Consider the following 26805-nt stretch of genomic DNA (forward strand, 5'->3'; position numbering starts at 1 on the left):
CGCATGCCGGTGACAACACCTGCACCGCCTAAGAGAGCAGCACCACCCGCAGCTCTCAACACTACAATTTCACAGCCGTCGAAAAAGCATACTCCCCGCCAGTCGGCTTGGAGCAAAGGGCCTCCTCCAGGTTTTCAACGAGATCTGACGTCTCGAAAGAAAAAGCCTCAGTCATCCTAACGACACGAGACGACGTGACGGCAGAGGGGCATCAGAAGCAGGGAGACCTGATTGCCGCTGCTCACCGTTTGTGCGCAAACGGCATCTTGCTTGTTCTGTTCAGGGTTCCAGCCCCAAGAGGCGCTGCGTTTTCCTCACACAGTCTCCCAAGCACAACACCCCAACGCACACTGTTTGCACTTTCAGCCCCAAGTTTAAGTGGGCTAAATGTTTCTCAGGAACTGAGAGAGAATGTACGAAATGTTTGTGTGACTGTTCCACATGTTTCAATAAAGAGTGCATTTCCTTTGCCAAAAATTCAAACTCAAAACACTGTGTGCCGCAATGTGCGCAACAGTCAAACGGAGCTGCTCCTCTCCGTTCCAGCAGAGGGCAGCACCTCCTTGCTGACAGAGCGTCAGGTCAGCTGCCTCGCTGCACACTTGCCTCTCTGGCGCGCATGCGCACCTTCCCCATGGATGGAAAGGACCGTTGCTACGGGTTACCGATTGCAGTTTCGGAAAAGACCGCCCCGGTTCCAATCAGTTGTAAACACAACTGTGGGGACAGAAGCAGCGAAAGTTCTAAGAGACGAAATAAACACGTTGTTGGCAAAAGGAGCAGTGCGTGTGGTTCCCACTTCGGAAGCAGACAGAGGTTGGTACAGCCGCTATTTTGTTGTTCCGAAGAAGGGAGGTGGGCTACGACCCATCCTGGATTTAAGGGTGTTGGACAAGTACCTTCGCAAGTACAAATTCAAAATGTTGACGCTGAGACAACTTTTGAACGCTGTCGGCCAAGGCGATTGGTTTGCTACAATCGATCTGACAGATGCTTATTTTCACGTAGCAATACACCCTGAACACAGGCGTTTTCTGAGGTTTGCTTTCGAGGGAGTAGCGTACGAGTACCTGGTTCTACCCTTCGGTCTGTCGCTCGCCCCTTGCACATTTACGAAAATTGTGGAGACAGCGCTCGCCCCTCTCAGAGAAAAGGGGATTCGCATTCTAGCCTATCTGGACGAGCCAGTTCCAGGGAGCAGGCGGCAGAGCAGCTGCCACAGGTGCTATCCCACATTCAAGCCCTGGGTTTCTCTGTAAACTTTCAGAAAAGTTCACTGAACCCGAGTCAACAGTTCTCATTTCTGGGCCTGGAAATATGCTCCCTGTCAGCTCGAGCTCGTCTCTCAGAGCACCGTGTGAACGCGTTTCATCGGTGCTCGGTCAGTTTCAGTTGGGGTGCAAACTGCGCTTCCAGACTGTCTTACAGCTGATGGGAATGATGGCCTCCATGATCGCAGTGGTTCCACTCGGACTGTTGAAAATGCGTCCGATGCAGCGCTGGACACGCTCTCACCGGCTGAGCACATCGCACCTGCACAGAAGGCTGACGATAACTGCCTCTTGCATGTCAGCACTTCGCCCGTGGAGGGAGCCCAATCTGCTGTACCGTGGGTCTCCAATCGGCAGGGTGTCCTTTCGCAAAGTGTTGTCCACAGATGCCTCTCTACGAGGGTGGGGAGCAATATGCGATGGCGTAGCGGTGAGGGGAGTCTGGACATTAACCCAATCCAAGCTCCACATAAACTACCTGGAGTTGCAAGCGGTCCTGCTGGCTCTGAGGCATTTTTGCAGGGTTCTGTTGAACCAGCATGTTCTGATAAGGACAGACAATACCACTGTGGTGTCCTACATAAACAGACAAGGGGGCACTCATTCACTTCCCTTGCTGAAATTGTCTCACAAACTGCTGCAGTGGTGCAGCGTTCATTTTCTGTCTATCAAAGCCACTCATGTTCCTGGGCACCTGAATTTGGGAGCGGATCTGCTGTCCAGGGAGGCCCACTGGTGAGGAGTGGAGACTACATCCATCCGTGGTTGCGCAGATTTGGCAACGGTTCGGCGAAGCTTCAGTGGATCTCTTTGCCACCAAAGCCAACACCCACTGTCCCCTATTCTTTTCCATAACGGATCACAGCGTTCCATTGGGAGTGGATGCCCTCGCTCACCCATGGCCCAATGTGCTTCTGTACGCTTTTCCCCCAGTGGGAATGATTCTGCCAGTGCTGGAGAGAGTACGCAGATGGGGCCTGTCTTTGATTCTGGTGGCCCCTCGCTGGCCGACAAGGTCATGGTATGCGGAAATAATCAGCTTGCTGGTAGTGGAGCCTTGGAAACTCCCCGTCCGCCGAGACCTCCTCTCCCAGGCAGGGGGGGAAGTATTTCATCCGCACCCAGAATTGGATGCTGCATACCTACCTGCTGAGAGGGTCCAGTTTGTTAGCCAGAGGCCTTCCTTTGGATGTGGTTGCAACCATTCAGAGTTCCAGAGCAGCTTCCACTAGGGGTTTGTATGCCCATAAATGGCATGTTTTTGAACAGTGGTGTCACAGCAAAAACATTTCCCCCTTCCAGTGCTCCATTGTGGATGTCTTGATATTCCTACAGGGGCTAGTGGATAAAGGTCTGTCTTTCTCCACATTAAAGTTTACTTGGCTTCCATCTCTGCATGCCATGTTGGCCTTGATGGAGGGACACCAGGTGCTCATCCCTGGCTGTGCGTTCTTAAAAGGGGTCCGTAGACTGAGACCAGGGATAAGATCTAGCGTTCCTTCCTGGGATCTCACTGTGGTCTTGGATGCTCTTTGTAGCACTCCCTTTGAGCCCCTTGAGTCGGTTGATTTGAAATTTCTGTCATACAAGACAGCTCTGCTTCTTGCTTTGGCGAGTGCGAAACGGGTTGTGGACCTGCATGCACTTTCGGTGCACCCTCTTGTGTTCAGTTTTCAGCTGATGGTTTAAAGGTCACCTTAAGGCCAAATGCTGCATATCTCCCTAAGGTGATCCCTTCAGATTACAGCATGATGACCATTGAGCTTTGCAGTTTTTATCCACCTCCTTTTGCTTCTGATGAGCAAGGAAGGCTGCATTTTCTGTGCCCAGTACGTGCACTCAGTCTTTACATCAATCGCACTCAGGATATCCGACTGTGCGATCAGCTGTTTGTGTGTTTTGCAAATCCAGCTAGAGGCAAAGCTCTCTCCAGGCAGAGACTTTCTCATTGGGTCGTGGAGGCTATTTCTCTGGCTTACACGTTACCACGTGGTAAAGGGCCTCCCTTTACCACGTGGTGTGAGGGCACACTCGACCAGAGGTGTGGCGGCATCCTGGGCCCTTTTCAGAGGGGTCCCGGTGAGTGACATCTGCGCGGCAGCCAGCTGGTCTTCACCGCACACTTTTGTTCGGTTTTATCGTCTGGATGTGACAGCCCCTACTGTGGCTCATTCTGTTCTTTCCGCTGGGTTGGAGGTTTCAAACTAACTCAGTGCATTTATATTAGGATTGATGGCTGCTCTGCGGGGCGTGTATATATGTCCCATACTCTATGTGTTGTTCCGAGTGAATCGACTGAAAGGGAACGTAATGTTATGCATATAACTACTGTTCCCTGAAGGAGAGGAATGAGGTACAACACCTTTCTGCCCCGCATTTCAGCTTGGCTCGGTGAAGGGCGGCCATCGAACTGAATAATGACGGTGATGGGGTGTATTTATATGCGGGCGGGGCCTGCCACCCGTCATCACACGTCATTTGCCTAAAGGCGTGATTAAAGGTGTCTTCAGTTGGGGTCACGTGGGAGCGTGATATCCCATACTCTATGTGTTGTACCTCGTTCCTCTCCTTCAGGGAACAGTAGTTATATGCATAACATTACGTTACCTCCTGCTAGTGTAGATAAGCTCTCCAGAGTCTTGCTAATGACCTAATTATTCTGTTCAGGTGGTGCAACAGAGGCACATCTAAAAGTTGCAGGACAGCGGCCCTTGAGGACTGGAGTTTGACACCCCTGGTGTAGATCAACCTCTGTGTTTGCTGTGTCACTGTTCTGCTCCCAAGCTTTATCTATCAGAATGGTTCCCACCCTGCAGCTGGGTTACAACACAATTACCAAGCACTCTCAGCCCATTATACAGTTTGAACATTATTCATAATTGCTGAACTTAAATTGCTTGTGATGTTTTTCTGATTATAAATAAATGTTTTAAAACTCAGAATTTCAGTTGAAGTCTGGTCCAGAGACTTATATTACCAGCAACTGGTAGAGTCTTATCCCACAGACTAGCAGGTGTAACTGCAATGAAATGTTCTACAAAGTTGTGATCCAGAAAGGCTGAATACAAATATGCCCTATAGCTTTTAGATTCTAATTTTAAATAATTTATAACCATATATCCTCTTTCAGCCACATAGTGGTTATGCACTACTTTGTGTTGGGCTATGACATGAAATACTAAGAATGTACAAAGATGGTTGTGGTTGCAACATGACAAAATGTCAAGTTTTTTTTTTCATAGCAGCTGTTTGCATTCTAAGCAGAAGCTGGTTGTGCTAAAGTTTGTTTCTCTTGACTATTGCTTGTCAGAAACTATGAAGTACTTGAAATAAATTAAAAAATACAAAGATTGTTTATATTAAACAAGAGACAGTTGAGCTAATCTCCACATTCATGTAACACTTCACTTTCAACAATGGAAACATGTTTGATAAATTTCAATATGAACTTGTCCTCAATGTCAGGTTGTCTTTGTACTTCTCCCTCATTCAACTGAATTAAATATATATATATATATATATATATATATATATATATATATATATATATATATATATATATATATATATATATATATATATATATATATATATATATATATATATATTCCCTTCTCGCCCACCGCGGGTGGTTCTTATCCTCTGAGCTCGGGTCCTCTACCAGAGGCCTTAGAGACTTAGACTTGACTTTATTGATCCCTTGGGAAGACTCCCTCAGGAAATTATAGCCTGGGAGCTTGAGGGTCCTGCGCAGTATCTTGGCTGTGCCAAGGACTGCACATTTCTGGACTGAGATGTCTGATGTTGTTCCTGGGATCTGTTGTAGCCACTGCTCCAGTTTGGGGGTGACTGCCCTGAGGGCCCCGATGACCACAGGCACCACTGTGGTCTTCACCTTCCAGGCCCTCTCCAGTTCTTCCCTGAGGCCCTGATATTTCTCCAGTTTCTCGTGCTCCTTTTTCCTGGTATTGCTACATCTACCACAACGGCTTTCCTCTGTTGTTTATCCACTACGACAATGTCTGGTTGGTTCGCCATTACCATTCTGTCTGTCTGGATCTGGAAGTCCCACAGGATCTTAGCTCTGGCGTTCTCCACCACCTTTGGGGGTGTTTCCCACTTTGATCTCGGGGTTTCCAGTCCATATTCTACACAGATGTTTCTGTACACTATGCCTGCCACTTGGTTATGTCGTTCCATGTACGCTTTCCCTGCCAGTATCTTGCACCCTGCTGTTATGTGCTGGACTGTCTCAGGGGCCTCCTTGCACAACCTACACCTTGGGTCTTGTCTGGTGTGGTAGATCTGGGCCTCTATTGCTCTGGTGTTTAGGGCCTGTTCCTGGGCAGCCAGAATGAGGGCCTCTGTGCTGTCCTTGAGTCCAGCTTTTTCCAGCCATTGGTAGGATTTACTGATATCAGCCACTTGGGTTATTTGCTGGTGGTACATCCCATGTAGGGGCTTGTCCTCCCATGATGGTATTTCTGGCACCTCAACCTCCGTTCCCTGTTGTCTGAGAGCACATTGTCTGTTGAGGCTTTGTCCCTGATGTATTTATGGATCTTAGTTGTTTCGTCCTGGATAGTGGTTCTCACACTCACTAGTCCTCTGCCTCCGTCCTTGCGGCTCGTGTACAGTCTCAGGGTGCTGGATTTGGGATGGAACCCTCCATGCATGGTTAGTAGCTTTCTAGTCTTAATATCTGTGGCTTTTATCTCCTCCTTTGGCCAGCTAATTATTCCAGCAGGGTATCTGATTACTGGCAGGGCATAGCTGTTTATCGCACGGATTTTGTTCTTGCCATTGAGCTGGCTTCTCAGGACTTGCCTTATTCGTTGGAGGTATTTAGCTGTGGCTCCTTTCCTTGTGGCCTCATCGAGGTTGCCATTTGCTTGTGGTATACCTAGGTACTTGTAACTGTCCTCTATGTCTGCTATTGTTCCTTGTGGGAGTGAGACTCCTTCTGTGCGGATCATCTTCCCCCTCTTTGTGATCAGCCGACCACACTTCTCTAGTCCGAATGACATCCCAATGTCAGTGCTGTAGAGCCTGGTGGTGTGGATCAGTGAGTCAATGTCTCGCTCACTCTTGGCATACAGCTTGATGTCATCCATGTAGAGGAGGTGACTGATGTTGGCCCCATTTTTGAGTCGGTGTCCGTAGCCAGTCTTGTTGATAATTTGGCTGAGGGGGTTTAGGCCTATGCAGAACAGTAGCGGGGACAGAGCATCTCCTTGGTATATGCCACATTTGATGGACACTTGTGCAAGTGGTTTGCAGTTGGCTTCAAGGGTGAAAATATATATACATATATATATATATATATATATATATATATATATATATATATATATTATATATATATATATATATATATATATATACATATATATATGTGTATATATATATATATATATATAGAAGGATTTTACATAAAAATCAATATATATATATATATATATATATATATATATATATATATATATATATATATATATATATACATATATATGTGTATATATATATATATATATATATATATATATATATATATATATATATATATATATATATATATATATATATACATATATATATGTATATATATATATATATATATATATATATATATATATATATATATATATATATATATATATATATATATATATATATATATATATATTGATTTTTATGTAAAATCCTTCTTTGCATCATCTTCTACAAAGTCGTCCCCAGATCAGAAACAGAACACAACAGAACAGAACCAGCCTTCTCTATCAGGTTGTTAAGCCTTTTTATGTCCCTGGTTCTGATTAGAAGATCTGCAGCATCTTGCTGCAAACCTTGAAGGGTCTTAGCTTTCTCAAGTAGCACAGTCTGTTCTGTCCTTTCTTGTAGACGGCTTCACTGTTGAGTCTCCAGTCCAGTCAGGTCTCCAGATAAACACTAATATTGAACTATATTCCTCAACAACCTCCACTTCTTCTCCCATGATGGAAACCCTCTTTCTCTCTGTCTCTTAATGCTGCTTTCTTCATGCAGGTCTGTGAAGGACCTGAGCTCTGACTGTGGTTAGTTTTACCACTGACTCCAGTAGGAATGTCCTACTGGTCCGTTGGCGTTTCCCGAGAAACTGGAGGGCCTTCCAGCAACATGGAGCAAAGAAACAGTGAGTCATTTTCCATCTTTTCATTATTCTCACAAAGTTCTTACTCTTGGCTAGAGGATGAAAACCATAGACCCAGCTTTAATATTGCAGCACCAGATTAATGAGGGGCATCAAGAAAACAAGCACCTCTAAACTGAAACTTGTCTGTGTGTGGAGCGACTGTAGAGCTGCTTAAATTTAGCATAAACAGAAGTGAAACCATCAGAGTGAGAATCCTGAGCAGTTGCAAAGAGCCTGTTTTATGGCCTACACTGCACTCACTGAAGTCTGACAGAACAGGCTGCTTCTAATTGATCGGAGATCAGGCCGTTTGAAGTATTTGCATATAACTCTGTAAGTAATTATTAAAATGTGCATTATAGTAATTTTGTCATTTACACTGTGTTCATCCTAACCTGGTGCACCAGGTGACCAGGTCAAATCCATTGGTTGTGTAATCAGGCAATAAATCTGATTTTAATTGGAAAAGGTTAAATTGAGTTTATTTTTACTAGAATGGGACAATGCATATTAAGGAACACACAATTTAGCAAAAATATTAATGCAAAGTATGTTCAGGCCTCTGTAGCCCTTTCTATTCTTCTCTGCTGACGTTCACCTCTTACAGGTGTGGTCTTCGAGACACAACCTGCATCTCTGTATGAACCCTTCATTATGCACCCTCTCATATAGACACTAAGGTTCTACTAGATTGTTGCTGACAGGTTGCAGGATATCTGACGGCAACAATTTAATGGCACTGATCACAAATGATGTCAAACTACCAAAAGTGGAACAGCACACAGCAGCCATTTTAGTTTCAAACAAACAAGAGCATTAAGCCTGTGTAGTGAACGAGTAGAGCAAGTCAAATCAACTCAACAGCAATTAAAAATGGCAACAACAAACACAGAACACTGAGGATTCTGTTTTAGAGACATTGTTCTTGTATGAACTAGTCATCGCTGCACTGTCACCTGAAACAACACAAGATGACATCATCTGTGTGTGTGTCGGTTGTATGACCCTGGAGGTTGTTGTGAGTGGGTTGAGTTGTTTATTGGTTCTGAGTCACTTATGAAAGTTTGAATGCATCTGGTCCATGATAATAACCTTTGTATTTATTTCCTTTTTTTCACAGAGTAAATCTGTGGTGGAGTTCTCACATACAGACACCATTTTACCATCAATGTTGTGTTGTCAAGTGAGACACTCCCACAGATCTATTAGCAGTAGTGTTGAGTGGAGGAAATATTTTACTCTTTAGCATCAATGTCTCTTCCAGCTTTTCCATGAAGGGAAGAGTGATGCCACATTGGAATTGTGAGCCTCTAATGTGAGTCAATTGGTTTCACTCCCTCAGGGTTTCTCAAATTGCATCAGCATAGCAGTTTGACTTCACAACTTTCTGTATTAATCATTTTAGAGCCACTGTTGTTAAATTTGATCCACTTGCTCAAATAACGCTAACAGAAATAAAAGAATATACTGATGTGCTTTAAGAACTTCCAACACACTCAGCAACTCATTTGTACAAACTTTGTTTCATACAAATGAGTTTCATACAAACATCAATGTCTGGATGTTTTGAAGTCACCTGGTGACATTGTACCGTAGAACTGTGTGTCATCTGTGTAGTTATGAAAGCTAATCTTCACTTCCTGAGCTAGTAGGAGCATATAGAACCACAACAAATCCAACGTTGAGGAAGGTGAACTACAAGACAAAGTGCTGCATCTTCCTTGTTTTTATTTCACCAATAATATTGTATTGGTTGGGAGTATCAGGGTCATCACATTCTTCTACAAAAAGCCCTCCTCTTCTGTTCTCAATCAGCCAGTTATCAAAACAGATGATGAAATGAGCTATGACAACTAATGCTAAGTTGTTGTAGTTTATTTTATTGTTCTACGTCTTATAAACAGTTTCCAAGTTTAATTTTTCAACTCAGTTTTTAACATTTTATCAAAACATTTTATCTGTGTGATTATCAAAAGAGAAAAAGTGCAATTCAGTAGTAATTCAAAAACGCTTATCGTGTCGCCAGGGCTGCTGGTGCCTATGTCCAGTAGTCATTGGGCGAGAGGCGGGGTCGCTCTGGTCGCCAGTCCATCGCAGGCAGTAACTATTGATTGGAATGTGTGTGATTGAAATGATTTTTTATATTTTTTAATGTGCCTTGGTCATTCAGTGAAGCTTATTTCAATGCACATTTCAGCAACAAGGCAGCTGAAAGTGCATTACATAATAAAAACAGAAAAATACAAACCCACAAAAAAACACCATACAGTCAACAATTGAGAAAACCAGTAACAAGCTTTAGATTTTGATAAGTAGCAACAACAAAATCATCAATACACATCAAATAACTTGGTCAATGTTTTATTTGTTGTGGTTCAAAAGCAACTCGTAATTAGCTGTGGTTTTAATCTTGATTTAAAGAAACTCAGTGTTCAAGTGTTTCTCTGTAACAGTGAAGACACTGTTACTGTAATCAGTATGACGAAAGATAAACGCATGGATGAGTTTCTATAGATTTTACCGGGACATTAGTCTTTTAATCCTGGAAATGTTCTTCAGTTGACAGGGGCCGACTTTGTAACTGGCTCTGAAGGTTCAGGTCAAAGTCCATCACCACACCCAGGGTTTGTACCTGATCGCAAGCATTACATTTCTAGCTGTATAGTTTCTAGATGTAATCACTGAAGCTGTGTACTGATTCTTTGGGTGAAAGGATGACTTCAGTTTTGTTTCTTTTCAGGTGGAGAAAGTTATGGCACATCCACATATGTATATATATATTAAGCATCTGTTCAATGACTGGATGTTTTGGAGTCACCTGGTGACATTGTACCGTAGAACTGTGTGTCATCTATGTAGTTATGAAAGCTAATCTTCACTTCCTGAGCTAGTAGGAGCATATAGATATTCCAGAAGTGAACCTTGGGGGACCCTACACATGACTTTAGTCCATGTTGATGAGAAGTTATCTAATGAAACAAAGAAATCCCTGTTCCTTATCTAAGTCATTGAAACATTTGTTGTGATTTAGCTCTATATAAATAAACTGAATTGAATTGAAGTTAACATTAAAAACTTTCAAAAAGAAAAAACTTCTGGGGAGAAAAAACATTTTATCTCAATCACTCTTATGTAAGATGGTAAATGGCATTTGTGTAGTGTCTAATCAAGTCTGAGGACTTCAAAGCATTTTACTCTCATTCAGTCATTCACTAATTCATGCACATATTCACACACTGATGATGAATATAGCCAGTCTGATAGAAGTGAGGGTGCTGTTCTATTGGTGTCACCCTCTTGACACCAATAGTAGGCAAAGCTGGTGAAGCGCCCAAGGACCCAATGGTGAATTGACTCAGAGCGGGGTTTGCACCAGCAACCCACTGGTTACAGGATGAAAACCAACCTCCTTTATTGTCCTAAACACAGTGGCTTTACTTTGGAAATTATTTGGTAAAAACCTTTAGACTGAAAAGGTTTTCTGAGTGAACATTGTTTTTGGTGATCCTAATTCTCTTTACACATTCCAGTAAACTCTTTCTGAGCTGAAGTCTGGAGATTGGTCAGATCTAAAGAGACTTTCATCATCTCACAGCCACATCAGCAGAGGAAAAGTTCTGTGCCTTTCAGAAAATGCCATGAAGCCTTTTTGAGATTAGGCATTTTGTATATTGCTTGATTTTTATTTTTTTTTTTTAGTTCTGATTGTGAACAATACTTTAATGTGGAGTTTCTACTGAGCGTAAGACAACATCATATAGTTCCAGGTTAATAGATTATTTGGTCTAGTTTTTAACTCCTTTTGGTTTCTCCTTTTTTTTCAGGCAGGGGGGAGGAAATGGGAGCTAAGGCTTCTCTGGTGGAGGCCACTGGTCCCAACTCCAAGACGGCTCCTCCTTCAACCCTGGAGAACATCAAGGCAGCATATGAAGGTGGGGATGAGGAGACTGCCAGGGAGCTGATTCAGCAGGCCTGTTGTGTGGAGTGTTCCAGGGGGATCCATCCTGACGGAGTGAGTCATTACCTTTACAAAGTCAAGAGTGTGTGGATAGCTTCATATAAAACATTGCTGTTGAAGTTCTAACTCTTCTATGATCTAAATAGCATTGATAGCATGGTGTGCTTAAACATATTTATTGTTCCATGTCTTGGGGATTGCTTTTTTTGTTTATCTATGTTGTTTCTCTTTTTCACAAATAATAATAAATCTGGAAACGATAGGAAAGAATATTGATTTTCCCATTTTTTGCCCTTTAGATGTGTTTGATCATTTCAAGCCTATCAGATCTAAAAGATGAAAGAGCAGGTAGAGATGGTAGTGACTTTAATATGTTTATATGTTATAATTCTACATCAAAACATAATTTAATTAATAAAATGTTTGTATTTCAATGTACTTTAGAAAAAATGAATAAAATTATTTTAAAAAATCCCACCTTTGGCATGAAATGGGACATTTTCAGAATTTATTTTAGTGATGTCATTGAAACCATAAAATATTTCTATCAACACCTCTTGGGCAAACTGGGATGTTGTATGGAATATGCAGAACGCAAAGGTGAGAAGTTTCCTGTTGCTGTCTTTCAGGTCCGCCTCCTGTCTGTGGCCACTCAGCACTGTGATCTAGTGAGTGTGTGTTACCTTCTGAAGGAAGCCCGTATCACTGTGCCCCAGGAGCTGTCCCAGTCCAATCCAGCCATCCTGGCAGCACATGGTGGCTACACCAACCTGCTCAAAGAACTTCTGGATTCAATACCTGGTACAGAGAAGAAACAGTTCAACAATCATCACATATTTTATATTTTACTCCTCTCATTTTCAATGGCAAAATTCAGCTAATGTTACCCATATGTTGCATTGGTGTAAGCAAATGAAATGGATTTGAACATGAAGTCCTCTCATGTGTTTGACCGAGCTGTTCTTTTTTTTTTTTTCATTAGTTTTGTGTTTCACAAACATAGGAAATATAACATTGTACACTGTGTTGTCTATCACCTTACATAAGTATATGATAAGGAAGAGAAACAAAAACACCTCCGCCCTCCCCAACCTCCCCCCCCGCCCCCCCCCAAAAAAATAAAACAAATAAATAAATAAATAAATAAAGGCCGCTGTACAATGTCACATTCACGTTGAATCATGCCTACAGTGGTCGGCAAACATTCATAGACATATTTAAAGCCTGACAACCGCACAATTATGTCTAACTGGACAATCAAAGAGAGAAAAGAAAAGATACATAAGACAAGCGGATGGTGCTCTTTAGATAGGTGCTGGTGAGACCTTCCACTTTATGGGATTCTGACCTCTCATCACAAGTTGCATCAGCTCTTTAGGTAAATAGTTAAGCACAGGAGACCACATATCAATGAAATATTTCTCATTACCCCTAATAACTGCACTAATCCTTTCATGGGGGAGAACCCTAAATATTTCTCTATACCACTGTGTGACAGTTGGTGGTTTATCCTTAATCCAATTGATTAAAATGCATTTTCTAGCCAGAAGCAATAATTTGTCACAAAGTCTGAAGTGTGATTGTGCCAGAGTGACTGATTTTGAGGGGAGGCCAAGAAGGAACAGACCTGGGTCACAGCTGATCTTTACATGAAACACATCACTCAGCTCCGTAGGGATTGCACTCCAGAATCGTTTAATTAATTTGCATTGCCAAAAATAATGATAATATGTTCCAACTTCCCTTCCACATTTATTGCATAAGGGAGAGTTGGCGATCCATCTTATTCAGTATACTACATCGTCTACATATAACACCCTTCAGTGTTATATGTAGACGATGTAGTATTTTATACTGTGTCTCTCTGAGCGTATTACATATAAAGGTTGAATTAACCACACCAATGGCTTCTTGCCAGTCATCCTCAATGTATTCTGTGTGAAGGTCTCCCTCCCATTTCCGCGCAATGTCCCTGGCACCACCTGGGGTGAGAGAGCAGAGCACCGCATAGAAAGCAGAGATAAAATGCCTAGGATTTTTCCGGTCAACAAGGAATTTTCAATCTCATTGCATGTGGCCAAGCCAGACTGGGATAGTCTCATAGAACTGTTGAAATGGCGAATTTGGAGAAAACCAAAAAAGTGTTCTTTAGGAATATAAAATTTTGACTGTAATTGTTGAAATGTCATGAGTAGATTCTCTGCAAAAAGATCTCCGATCACTCTCACACCTCTGCCATACCACAGGTCAAAAATGTTGGGCTCAAGCCCTGGGGTAAAATCCTGGTTTCTTGTAAGGGGAGTCAGGAGTGATGAGCAGGCCCCACCTCCTGCATGGTTCCAAATGCAGACTTTGTTATAAATAATTGGATTATGTTTAATATCTCTCGATAGTCTCTTCTTATCGCCAGTTATGAGTCTCCACAAGGAAGCAGGCTGAGAAGCCCACGAATCCAGGCAGGGATCTGAGTTGAGATGAGCATGTAGCCATTCCCAGAGATAACGAGCATGGCAAGCCCAATTGTAATAGTAGATGTTTGGCAAAGCCAAGCCACCTCTGTCCACAGGAAGTTGTAAAGTTCTGATTTTCTGGCGTGGTCTCTTTCCATGCCAAATAAACCTGGAAAATGCCCTCTCTATATCTGTAGTAACTTTTTTGGAGAGCCACAGGGGTAACATTTGGAGGGGATATAAAAGTCGTGGAAAAATGTTCATTTTAATCAAACTTATACGCCCCATAAATGATAAGGGAAGGTCATGCCACCTTTCTAAGTCCCTTCTTATTTTGCTAAGTGTTGGAGATAAGTTAAGCTTCCATAAATCTGACAGGTTAGGGGACACATTAATTCCAAGGTAAGTGAAGCCTTGTTGGGAGCATCTCAGGGAACAGCTAGAGGGTAGGTCCTGAACAGTAGCAATACCTAGAGGCATCGCTTCCGATTTATCAAAATTGATTTTATAACCTGAGAAGGAACCAAACTCATAGATAGTAGACAAGATAGCTGGTATTGAGATATCGGGTTTTGTTACAAATAACACAATATCATCGGCGTATAATGCTATTTTATGGACTTTGCCGCCAATCATTACACCATGTATATTTTGCTGTGATCTAATAACCACTGCTAGGGGCTCCAGCGCAAGGGCAAATAGAAGCGGGGATAGAGGGCAACCCTGTCGAGTTCCCCTATGTATTGCAAAAGGTGGAGATTGAACACCATTAGTCAGAACACAGGCTGAAGGGGAACTGTAAAGGATCTTGATCCATTTTAAAAACTCACCTGCTACCCCGAATTTCTCCAGAACATTAAATAAGTACGTCCACTCAATCCTATCAAATGCCTTTTCAGCATCTAGAGATACTGCAAAGGCTCTACAATGAGTTTGGCTTGAGTACTGAATTATGTTAAGTAACCTTCTCATGTTTGTGAAAGAGAAACAATTCTGTATGAACCCAGCCTGATCTGGGTTTATTAAAAAAGTCAAAAACTTCTCCAGTCTCGTTGCGAGTAATTTAGAGAGCAGTTTACAATCAACCCCGTTAAGGCTAATAGGTCTAAATGAGCCACAGATGTCTGACCGATCTGTTCTGATTTGCTGCCATTTGTACAGGACTCAGGACAGTACCAAAAATATACTTTGTTTGAGGTATCGTTCAGTTTTGCTGGAGCCTCATCCACTCTTCTAAGATAAATTTCTGCCAAGTGAGACAAGTAAATGATCTCATCTAATCTTATCTTTTCTTATCTCATCTTAACTTTACTAAAGTAACAGTAGACATACAGTTGTGGTCAAAAGTTTACATACACTTGTATAAAACATAATGTCATGGCTGTCTTGAGTTCCCAATAAGTTCTACAACTCTTATTTTTCTGTGATAGAGTGATCAGAACACATACTTGTTTGTCACAAAAAACAGTCATAAAGTTTGGTTCTTCTGACTGGGTCAAAAATATACATACAGCAATATACATACAGTATTTGGTTACATGTCCCTAGGCCATTTTCACGGCAACTAGGCGCTTTTGGTAGCCATCCACAAGCTCCTGGCAAGCTTCAGGTCGAATGTTTGACCACTCTTTTTGACAGAATTGGTGCAGTTCAGCTAAATGTGATGGTTTTCTTGCATGAACCTGTTTCTTTAGCACTGTCCGCATGTTCTCAATGGGGTTTAAGTCAGGACTTTGGGAAGGCCATTCTAAAACCTTAATTCTAGCCTGGTTTAGCCATTCCTTTACCACTTTTGATGTGTGTTTTGGGTCATTGTCCTGTTGGAACACCCAACTGCGCCCAAGACCCAACCTTCAGGCTGATGGTCTTAAGTTTTCCTGCAGAATTTGGAGGTCATCCTCCTTTTTCATTATCCCATTTACTTTCTGCAAAAAACCTGTTCCACTGGTAGCAAAACAGCCCCAGAGCATAATACTACCACCACCATGCTTGACAGTAGGCATGGTGTTCCTGGGATTAAAGGCCTCATGTTTTCTCCTTCAAACATATTGCTGGGTGTTGTGGCCAAACAGCTCAATTTTTGTTTTGTCTGACCGTACAACTTTCCTCCAGAAGGTTTTATCTTCGTCCATGTGATCAGCAGCAAACTTCAGCCAAGTCTTAAGGTGCCTTTTCTGGAGCAAGGGCTTCTTTCTTGCACGGCAGCCTCTCAGTCCATGGCGATGTAAAACACGCTTGACTGTGGAGACTGACACCTGTGTTCCATCAGCTTCCAAATCCTTGCAGACCTGCTTTTTGGTGATTCTTGTTTGACTCTTGACCATCCTGACCAATCTCCTCTCTGCAGCGTGTGATAGCTTGCGTTTTCTTCCTGATCATGGCAGTGACACAACTGTTCAATGCACTTTATACTAGCAAATAATTGTCTGCACAGTTGCTCTTGGAACATGTAGCTGCTTTGAAATGGCTCCAAGTGACTTCCCTTACTTGTTCAAGTCAATAATTAGTTTTTTCAGATCCACACTGAGTTCCTTTGACTTTCCCATTGTAGCTTTTGAGGCTGAGTCTAATCACAGGGTCAAATGAGCCCTATTTAAATGGGCTCATGGGAAGTGAACAACTGTAGTCAATCAGAATCACTTACAAGAAGTGAAGAGACCATGACATTAAGCTAATTTGATTGACACAACTCTCTACATCACCAAAATTGACAATTTATGTTGCTGTATGTATATTTTTGACCCAGCAGATTTGGTGATATTTTCAGCAGACCCATAATAAATTTATAAAAGAACCAAACTTTATGACTGTTTTTTGTGACAAGTATGTGTTCCGATCACTCTATCACAGAAAAATAAGAGTTGTAGAACTTATTGGGAACTCAAGACAGCCATGACATTATGTTTTATACAAGTGTATGTAAACTTTTGACAATGACTGTACTTCATAATAATGTAACTCATGTAAAAGTAAATAGCTCAGTGCAGTGGAACTACTCCTAGAAGTATGGTTTTGTTTCCAAAAAAGATACTTCAGTAAATGTAACTAGTCACTCTCCTCCTTTGCCTTTGTGTAGTTCATGTGTATTGAAATGCAAGGTGCAGCGTTCAGTAACACAAAGACAAGTATGTTACTTTGGAATAGAAGTGGGAACTTGATGATTATCATTTCAAACTATACATTTTCTATCTTAAGAGGTTTGATTTATCATTGTTCAAGCTAATGATGTAAAAATGCAGATATTGTCAAGATTGTTAGTTTTTTTATTTTCTCTAATATTTGTTCAATGTTCATTGAATACCAACAAAAACTCTGATTAAATAAAGTTACTGTGTAGTTTAGTGATGCAAATCACACTTTGTTATGTGACTGGAGTCCTAAAGAAGTGTGTAAACACTGCAGTACCATGCAGTCACTGCCGGATAGTTACCTAAAAGAAGAGGTTATAAATAGTTCTTTATTTATATTCTTTATACGCTAAGTCCATATTGCCCACTCCTGCTCTGTAGCATCATGTCTACTTTCATTTTTTAGGACAGTGTGGTTTAAAGCAATAACACAGACTGCTCTCTCAAACTGCCAGGATATGTGTAACTGCAGGAATTTTGATGAGAATGTTCTGATTTCAAGAAACATTTTAAACCAGCAAGTCACCTGCAGCGATCTCATCTGTACCAAAAAGTATCACATCCTTAACTGAAAGTTTTAGTGCAAATTTTACACCTTCATTTCTCCATCAAGTGTATAAAGCCTGGAAAGGCCTGTTTTCTCTGCTTTAAATTTAGCTGTGTGGTGGATCTTATTTGAGCTCTGTAGTCCAACTTTATATTTAAAGTTCATATTAGAATGATCAGCTGAAACTTCCACACCAGCTGGTAGCCTCTTGGTTCAGACTGTGGTTACAAAGCCCAATGTAGAGAACAGATATGATTGGTCAGTTTTATTATCATTCTTGACAAAATCTCCTGAAGCGTTTACATTACAGGGCCTGCTGTAAAACTCCACAAGGTATGCCAATCTCTGAGCTAATAGAGATTGAAAAAGAGCCTAAAGACAGGCTCTACTGTTTTTAGGTTCTTTTTCTGCCTATAAACAGAGCAGAATAAGTTTTGGCTGGATGAAAATTTGCTGCGTTGCTGACATAACTGAGTTAAGAGTTATGTTGTTTTTTTAATATGTATACAAGTGATTAGTAACTATAATATTTCTTGTTGTCTTCCAATTAGGTGTGAGTCTGAAGAGAGATCTGGTGAACTGTCTGCTGGCCACAGCCTGTCAGCAGGGTCATCTGGATGTGGTGCGTCTGCTGGTCCACAGCTACAATGCAGATGTGAAGGACTTTGCTATCCACAGCGATGAGTTCGCTGTGCTCTGTGGACTGCCACTGTATGCAGCTGCACAAGCCAGTAAGAAGACAGAACTGCTTCCTGCTTTGTTTTGTGTGTAATTATATCACAGTTCTAAAAGGATCCTATTGCTTCAGCTATGGCATTAAAACACCAACAGATGATGCTCATTTTTCCGGCTGTCACTAGTTGTGCTTTATCTGAATGATGTCTGAAAATAGTATGGAAGAAAAACAGTTTTCTTCCTGGAGAGATAATAATAATGATAATAATACAGCAAACTTTTTAGGACACTAAAAGATGCTTAACAAGGAAAGGAAAACACAGACAATATGAACAGCTTCAAATTGAGATTGTTATTGAACAGGTTGAAAATCTTGGATTTGAATAGTCATTTCAGAGATAGTTTGATATTTTAACATTAGCTTAGAGTAAACTTAATATTCCTTTTAGCTTTAAATCCCTTTAATGTTTACCCTTAGCTCACTTTTCAAAAAGTTTAGTTTACCAGACATGCATTGTATGAGAAAAAACAGTGGTAACAACTTAGTCACTACAGACTTTAGCACAGTTTACAGCAGCTTCATAGCCTGAGGAACCTTCAGAACCACACAGAGGCATAAGGTATGTCTGTACAAATATGTCAAAACAGTTAGGAAAAAAGATTTCCTGAAGTTTTCCCTGAAAAGTTTAGCTCTGGCTTTTCTTGTAGAATGTTTTTAATTTAATGTTTTGTGTTTTAGGTAATGAGGAAATCGCTCACTTCCTGCTAGAAAATGGTGCTGAATTTTCATCCTACACCCTGATGGACTATCCAGATTTCAGCAAACGTCTCCTGAAACAGAGACTTGACAAAACGTCTGGTGCAAATGGAGTGGAGGTCTGAGTCTTAACTCGTACATACGAGGTCTTCACAGGATAGACCTGTCTGTAATAAAAATAAATAATGTCAGTTCAAATGTATAATCTAGGTTTTTAGATAATCACACCTTCTTTCCCATAAGGAGTGTTTCAGAATGAAGGAACGGCTAATAAATGAAGGGTGCCCATGTAAAGAGTAGATTCACCTAACATCATTTTAATGCATGTTTAGATTATGGGTTAGCATTATTCAAGTATTTTTGAAAAGACTTCTGAAAATCATCACAGTTTTATTTATTGACCCAAAGTTTCCATTATAAACCCGCAAATTCCAATTAAATTAAAAAATACTTCATTTATCCCAAAGGGAAATTAAATTTTGTCGCAACTCATCTCATCCAAGTATCTTCAAAGAGTTGTTGTGGATGGTAATGCTGTGGGCAGAGAGGATCACCTGTAGCAGTCAGTCTTGTAAGTGAATCTGAAGAGCCTCTGACTGAAGACTGTTGCTGTAGAACAGTCTTATGTCTGTCGTGACATGCTAAAAGTTCAGTATCCAGGCAGCAGAGACTCTGTTCCACAGTAACTAGAGTTCAGATCAGACCTAAAAATCCCAACCGGGCCTGAGCCCATTGAAACTGTCCAGCCCGATTCAGCACGACTCATTGATTGTAATTGGAGGCTTGAGCCTAAAGTAACCCTGATATCAGAGAGAAAAGCAGCATGTTTGCTGCAGTCCATGAAGCCAATGCAGGTGTTGTTGTCAACTACCAGTTTACTTCTAGACCTTTGACTTTACAATATGCAGGGTTAGAAGTGCATTTTTTTGTGTTATGAGCTTTTGTTTAACACTTTCCAGCTCCATTATGGCGCTTGCAGCAGAAGGTATCATGTGGAAATCATTTGGGATGTGTGATTAGTTGCCCCAGTTGTAAAAACATATCTTGTTGCCATAGTTACACATCATGCCAACTGTTTAAAAGTGGCATGCAACCCTTCATCCAAAAACAATAAAATGAAGTTATGAACCAAAGACTATAAAAAAACGATCAGAACTAACCCAAAAGAGCTGCACCAACATTCTGACACCATGAGGGGCAGCATGTTGGTGCACCAAGATCAGATCCTAGAATCTGATGTTAGCTTTAATGTTAGCAGGACATTTATTATGGCAAGCAGTTCTAAGATGTCTTATCATCGGCCATATCTCTGAAATCATTCTCTGTGGGGTGTGTCTGTCTGTTGGTATCTGCAGAGTGTCCGTGTGTACTGGAGCGGCTTGCAGTTACCATATTTGGATCTGGACTGGTTCATGGACGTCTGCTCCCAAATCACCCACCTGGATCTGTCCTCCAACAGCCTGGGTGTTCTGCCCTCTGTGGTCCCCTGGGGCCTCATTAATCTCAGAACTCTGGATCTGTCTAACAACGCTCTTAAAGAGCTGCCGTTTGCTCAGAACTCCCAGGATGTCATCTGCTCCAGGTATGAGACCAGATATGTCAAGACAGACAGAAATGTGTAGTTTCCTTTGTCTTTCTGTTATTTAGTTAATTAGTAGATCAGACATCAAGTTGTTTTATTTGAGCAAATAAGAGCATTTCTCACCAGATTGTTAATATTTGATTTTGTCGTAACACAAAGATTAGAAGTAATTTTTCTATAGAACTGAACGTATCAAAACAGTTTTTAAATTGAACAGAATAAATATTCCATATCAATATCTCAAACTTAATTTTTCTGTGGTTCAGGTTGCAGATGGTGAATATTTCTCAGAACCAGCTGAAGAGTTTACCAACTGGACTTCTCCATCTGGTCCACCTGCAGAAACTCTGTGCTGCTGATAACCAGCTCAGCACACTGTTTAACATCCCTGACAGTATGTTCCATATCTGATTATGTGGCACACTTTAATGCCTCAATGCATATTATGAATGTTGCCATGTCTAAAACTGCAGTAGGTAACTTTTATAATCAATAAGTTTTTTTTTACATGTTTATTCTCACTATCACTATGTGGTGATGGCATTAAAGGAGACAAATAATCTTTGGAAAAACAAGTTCTTCTGTCTCCTTACATATTTAATATAGATAAAAACTACTATTTTCACTGGCATATTATTTTACGTACAACATGTTAAGGAAATAAATAAGTCTTTCGTGAGTCAATCAAGAATTACCGCAATCAAAATGCATTACAGAACTACAGAAATCTCAACCCAAACTCGCCAATCATAACACCATTCAGTCAAGTATCATTCAGCTACATGTCAGCAATACATTACAATTTATAAATAATGTTATTCTTTAATTTAGTTTAAATGGTTTTCTTTCCCTATTTGATTAAATCTTGTTTTGCTCTTCAAGCTGTGAACTGGATCGGTCTGCGTAAGCTGGAGGGACTGGATGTGTCTGGTAACTGTCTAACCAGCCTGCTCACTTCAGTCATGCACTGTTTAAAGTCCCTGCGCTGCCTTGATGTGAGCAGAAACAAACTGAATGCTTTCCCTGACCCCTGGGCCTGCCCACTGGTGAGAAGTTATGCTGCTTAAGAACAACTATCTGATTCATTCTATTAAGATTTTGGATAAGCATTAAATATTAGTGGTTGTGATTTTTTTGTGATCTATTATCATGACTAAAAGAAAAATGTCAAAGAGTCTGACTCTTGGAGCAGCTATTTTTATCCATGTTGCTGAAGGTCTAGTGCTTAAACGTTCAGTTAACCAGATGATATATACAGTCGTGGTCAAAAGTTTACATACACTTGTAAAAAACATAATGTCATGGCTGTCTTGAGTTCCCAATAAGTTCTACAACTCTTATTTTTCTGTGATAGAGTGATCAGAACACATACTTGTTGTCACAAAAAACAGTCATAAAGTTTGGTTCTTTCATAAATTTATTATGGGTCTGCTGAAAATATCACCAAATCTGCTGGGTCAAAAATATACATACAGCAACATAAATTGTCAATTTTGGTGATGTAGAGAGTTGTGTCAATCAAATTAGCTTAATGTCATGGTCTCTTCACTTCTTGTAAGTGATTCTGATTGACTACAGTTGTTCACTTCCCATGAGCCCATTTAAATAGGGCTCATTTGACCCTGTAATTAGACTCAGCCTCAAAAGCTACAATGGGAAAGTCAAAGGAACTCAGTGTGGATCTGAAAAAGCTAATTATTGACTTGAACAAGTAAGGGAAGTCACTTGGAGCCATTTCAAAGCAGCTACATGTTCCAAGAGCAACTGTGCAGACAATTATTTGCTAGTATAAAGTGCATTGAACAGTTGTGTCACTGCCATGATCAGGAAGAAAACGCAAGCTATCACACGCTGCAGAGAGGAGATTGGTCAGGATGGTCAAGAGTCAAACAAGAATCACCAAAAAGCAGGTCTGCAAGGATTTGGAAGCTGATGGAACACAGGTGTCAGTCTCCACAGTCAAGCGTGTTTTTACATCGCCATGGACTGAGAGGCTGCCGTGCAAGAAAGAAGCCCTTGCTCCAGAAAAGGCACCTTAAGACTTGGCTGAAGTTTGCTGCTGATCACATGGACGAAGATAAAACCTTCTGGAGGAAAGTTGTACGGTCAGACAAAACAAAAATTGAGCTGTTTGGCCACAACACCCAGCAATATGTTTGAAGGAGAAAACATGAGGCCTTTAATCCCAGGAACACCATGCCTACTGTCAAGCATGGTGGTGGTAGTATTATGCTCTGGGGCTGTTTTGCTATCAGTGGAACAGGTTTTTTGCAGAAAGTAAATGGGATAATGAAAAAGAAGGATGACCTCCAATTTCTGCAGGAAAACTTAAGACCATCAGCCTGAAGGTTGGGTCTTGGGCGCAGTTGGGTGTTCCAACAGGACAATGACCCAAAACACACATCAAAAGTGGTAAAGGAATGGCTAAACCAGGCTAGAATTAAGGTTTTAGAATGGCCTTCCCAAAGTCCTGACTTAAACCCCATTGAGAACATGTGGACAGTGCTAAAGAAACAGGTTCATGCAAGAAAACCATCACATTTAGCTGAACTGCACCAATTCTGTCAAAAAAGAGTGGTCAAACATTCGACCTGAAGCTTGCCAGGAGCTTGTGGATGGCTACCAAAAGCGCCTAGTTGCCGTGAAAATGGCCTAGGAACATGTAACCAAATACTGTATGTATATTGCTGTATGTATATTTTTTGACCCAGTCAGAAGAACCAAACTTTATGACTGTTTTTGTGACAAACAAGTATGTGTTCTGATCACTCTATCACAGAAAAATAAGAGTTGTAGAACTTATTGGGAACTCAAGACAGCCATGACATTATGTTTTATACAAGTGTATGTAAACTTTTGACCACAACTGTAATTCCATTTTAGGAGACTGAATGTTAACATTATTATTATTATTACATTTTATAATTAGGCATGCCAATATTGTGTAGGGCTGCAACTAATGATTATTTTAGTAATCAGTTATTCTATCTATTAGTCTGACGATAAGTCGAATTTTAAAAATTGCATTCTGCAAATTTTCATTTCAACACTTGCGCCTATACAGTATTAGAAATACATAAGAACATGTGAATAAATTCCTTTTTTTAAAATACACATTTTATAGACTAAAATGCAATGACAGCATTGTTTTAGTGAATGCAAGATCATTTGTAGCAATGTGTGGTTCTGTGGTTCTTCTAACATTAACAGCAAAAAGTGCTGAATATGTGTTTTTTTTTACTACAGAATTTGAACCAAGTGAAGATGAAACTACCTGACAAGTTTTAGGCAGTAAAATATTTTTTTTTTAGTTTTATTGCCTTTAATGGCTTTTATTTGATAGTGAATTGACAAGAAAGTGGGTAACGAGAGAAAGAGAAAGACATGCAGCAAAGGTCACCAGGCCTTGAATCAAACCTGTAACAGTCGTCTTGAGGACTAAGGCGTCCATATGTGGGTTGCAGAATGTGCCAAGTTTTTATTCAATTAAAATTAATTATCAAAAACATTGGTAAAATCAAAATCAACTTATAATTGTAAGTTTTATGGATTGAACCAATTCATTTGACTTTGGTTTCTATCGCTCACACTGTAATCAAAGTACAGGCACAGACAGAAAAACTACAATACACAGTTCTTCTGTTATAGTAATAGTAACAGCCTGTCCACTTATCTGACTCTTCCATGTAGAATCAATGCAAAGCTTCTTCTAATCAGATTGAGAATCTTCCAAACATCATATCCATCTTCTGGAGGACTGAGCTGCAGGAGGTGGACTTCTCTGACAACTGCCTCAAAGAGCTTCCTTCCTACATCTTTGAACTGGAGGTATGGACCATCATGTGGATTGTTACTGGACATTTCTGTGGGTTTAAGATTAATTACAAATCTAAAGTAAATTTTCTATGACAAATATGACTGTGTATATTCTCAGTCACCCGAGTCATGACTACTGCAACCTGAACCACCAGGTGGGTCTATCTACCCACATTAAAATTAGCCATTCTTATGAGCCAGTTCTATTAATCCAATATTAATCCTTTTAGGATATGAAATGTTGTAAATCACATTTTCCAAGTGACTTCAAAGAGTTGTTGTAGATGCTGATGAGAGTGGACCGGGAGGCTCTCACATAGCAGTCTGTATCACAGCGGCACTGGAGAATGTTCTGACAGAAAGTCTTCAGTTGCTATGTGACAGTCTGATGAAGAGTTTCTTACAGGTTCTCTGTTCTTCATAAATTGTATTTCCCTGATTTATGCTGAATGTCTGTATCTTCATGAGAGAAACTGATCCTCATGTGACCTGAAGCACATGCTGATTGTGGTGCAGTTTGTTCCTGTTTATTGTTGAAAAATTAGGAACTAGTTAATTCCTTTATTTTATTTAAATATCACTGAATTGTGACCAATTTTCTTGATACTTGTTTTGATATCAGATGAGGCTGTATGGGCTAGTATTCTGACCTATTTCTTACTGTCTGCACATTTATATTCAGATCTACATTCACCTAGAAATGATTTAAAAATGACTCATAAATCGGCTGTAACCAATAATTTTATAGCTTGTTATGGGTCATGGAACGGTCAGATGGCGGGGTAACCGTGGAGGTGCAGGGAGGAAGGGGGCTTATCCTGTCAGACTGCTTCCTTTCTTTTATCAACCTTACTTTACACATTATTCTTTATTCAACAAAAAGGAATGAAAAATAAAAAAATAAAACAACAAATTAACTCTTTTGAGTCTGATGTTTTGGGTTACAACTGACCTTACAACCAGATGGGTGGATGTCTAACATTGAGTTTGTTGCTTCATTTACCTTAAATACACTACAGAACGAGGTGGTTTCAGTTTGTTTGCATTCAGAAACTTCATGTGCAGCAGGAAGTCTGTCAGCATCAATGTCCTAATGCAGGGGTGCCCACAGTGGGTCCTGGAAGGGTGGCAACCTGCATGTTTTTGTTCTCTTCCTGGTGGTAGTCACAACCTTTCCAGCATGTCAATGTTCTTCTTAAGCCTCTAATGAGCCAACATTGGATCCAGATGCATTAAACCAGGCAGAGAACTAAAACATGCAAGCCTCCGGCCTTCCAGGATCCACTGTCCTAATGTCTCCTGCCTCCATCTGCTCTTCCCTTCAGGCCATCGTCTCATTAAAGCTGTGTGGGAATCTGATTGAAACGCTCCCTTCTGCTAATAAATGGAAGTGCTCGAAGCTCAAGACTCTGGATCTGTCCAGGAACCAGCTTGGCAGGTCGGTCCACATGCTCACCTGGAAACACTTCCTGGTTCACAAGCAGGCGGCTAAAATTAGTCTGGCGGGAATAACTGTGTAGCTGATGTGAAACCAAAACGCAATGCCTCTGTGGTTTTGTTTTTCTCCATCTGGATAGTAAAGCTGTACAAAATTTTATATTGCAATGAGTTTAGTTATAATAATGACGCTTTTAAAAAAAACATTTTCTTAAGCCCTCCTTTTAGTACATACACAAGCCCAATCCAGCTGCTTGATATTCTGTGCAGCTTCATTCATCAAATGAATTCAGTGACTGACTACATAAAGTGAAACTTTACATACATTATTTCCAAAGTGTTTCCAAGCCTTTATTTCTTTTAGTTCTTCTTGCAGCTCTTTGTTACACCATATTTAACATTAGAATGCTTCATCAGACCAATAAAAACACTTTTGTGTTGCAATTTATTCCACAGAAGTCTGAACATGGCACACATTTAATGTAGCTTGAAGCTTTATTATGAGGCCAGTATGCCACCATGAAGATAAACCATCACAGTCTAGCGGGTCATTATAACACCTCAAAACAGACAAGTTCCACTTTTATATGGAACAAGAGTGATCACTTCTTCTTTGCACAGTAACTTTTTCCATTCCATGGAGTTCTTGGTTAACTCAGTGACGGCAGTGATTGTTCTAAAGGTTCTGTGTGGTTTTGTTTGGAGGCAATTTTGCTCATCTAGGTGAGCTTGTGATTTTATATTTTATGTTCCATTTATCCAGGCTTCATTCTTACTGTACTATCATCAAAAGATATGAGGGCCTTATAAATAAAATCTACTATAACATTGACATAACATAATAATTAACATGCTAAATGTCTGAGATGAAGCTCAAAATCTTTATTTAAAAAACAATATATTATCCATTATGAAATGTTACATGGCATGTAGAATAACTGTTAATTCCAGTTCTTTGTAAAATAAAGGTGATTGAATACTAAAAAATTTCCACTGGGGGAAAAAATACAAT

The 26805-nt window shown here is 40.5% G+C and overlaps 1 protein-coding gene and 1 pseudogene across 5 annotated transcripts in view; both read left to right on the forward strand.

Annotated features, from left to right (window-relative positions):
- lrrk1 (leucine-rich repeat kinase 1) overlaps positions 1–26805 on the forward strand; it is a 66021-nt gene that overhangs the window by 11098 nt on the left and 28118 nt on the right. For 3 of the 5 annotated variants that reach the window (XM_055060026.1, XM_055060029.1, XM_055060028.1), the window contains exons 2-11: positions 7317–7443; positions 11268–11455; positions 12031–12202; positions 18078–18257; positions 18941–19077; positions 20314–20540; positions 20807–20934; positions 21423–21586; positions 24231–24368; positions 25682–25794. In XM_055060026.1, the coding sequence (XP_054916001.1) occupies positions 7374–7443; positions 11268–11455; positions 12031–12202; positions 18078–18257; positions 18941–19077; positions 20314–20540; positions 20807–20934; positions 21423–21586; positions 24231–24368; positions 25682–25794 (1517 nt within the window). In that variant the 5' untranslated portion in view covers positions 7317–7373. Of the gene's footprint in view, positions 1–377; positions 817–7316; positions 7444–11267; positions 11456–12030; positions 12203–18077; positions 18258–18940; positions 19078–20313; positions 20541–20806; positions 20935–21422; positions 21587–24230; positions 24369–25681; positions 25795–26805 lie in introns of those variants that run through there. The other 2 variants (XM_055060027.1, XM_055060030.1) reach the window with 2 other exon arrangements.
- On the forward strand, positions 639–3524 carry LOC129379327 (uncharacterized; annotated as a pseudogene).

This window comes from Poeciliopsis prolifica, unplaced genomic scaffold (assembly GCF_027474105.1).
Source record: "Poeciliopsis prolifica strain line A6 unplaced genomic scaffold, Auburn_PproV2 SCAFFOLD057, whole genome shotgun sequence".
Classification (NCBI taxonomy): Eukaryota; Metazoa; Chordata; class Actinopteri; order Cyprinodontiformes; family Poeciliidae; genus Poeciliopsis; species Poeciliopsis prolifica.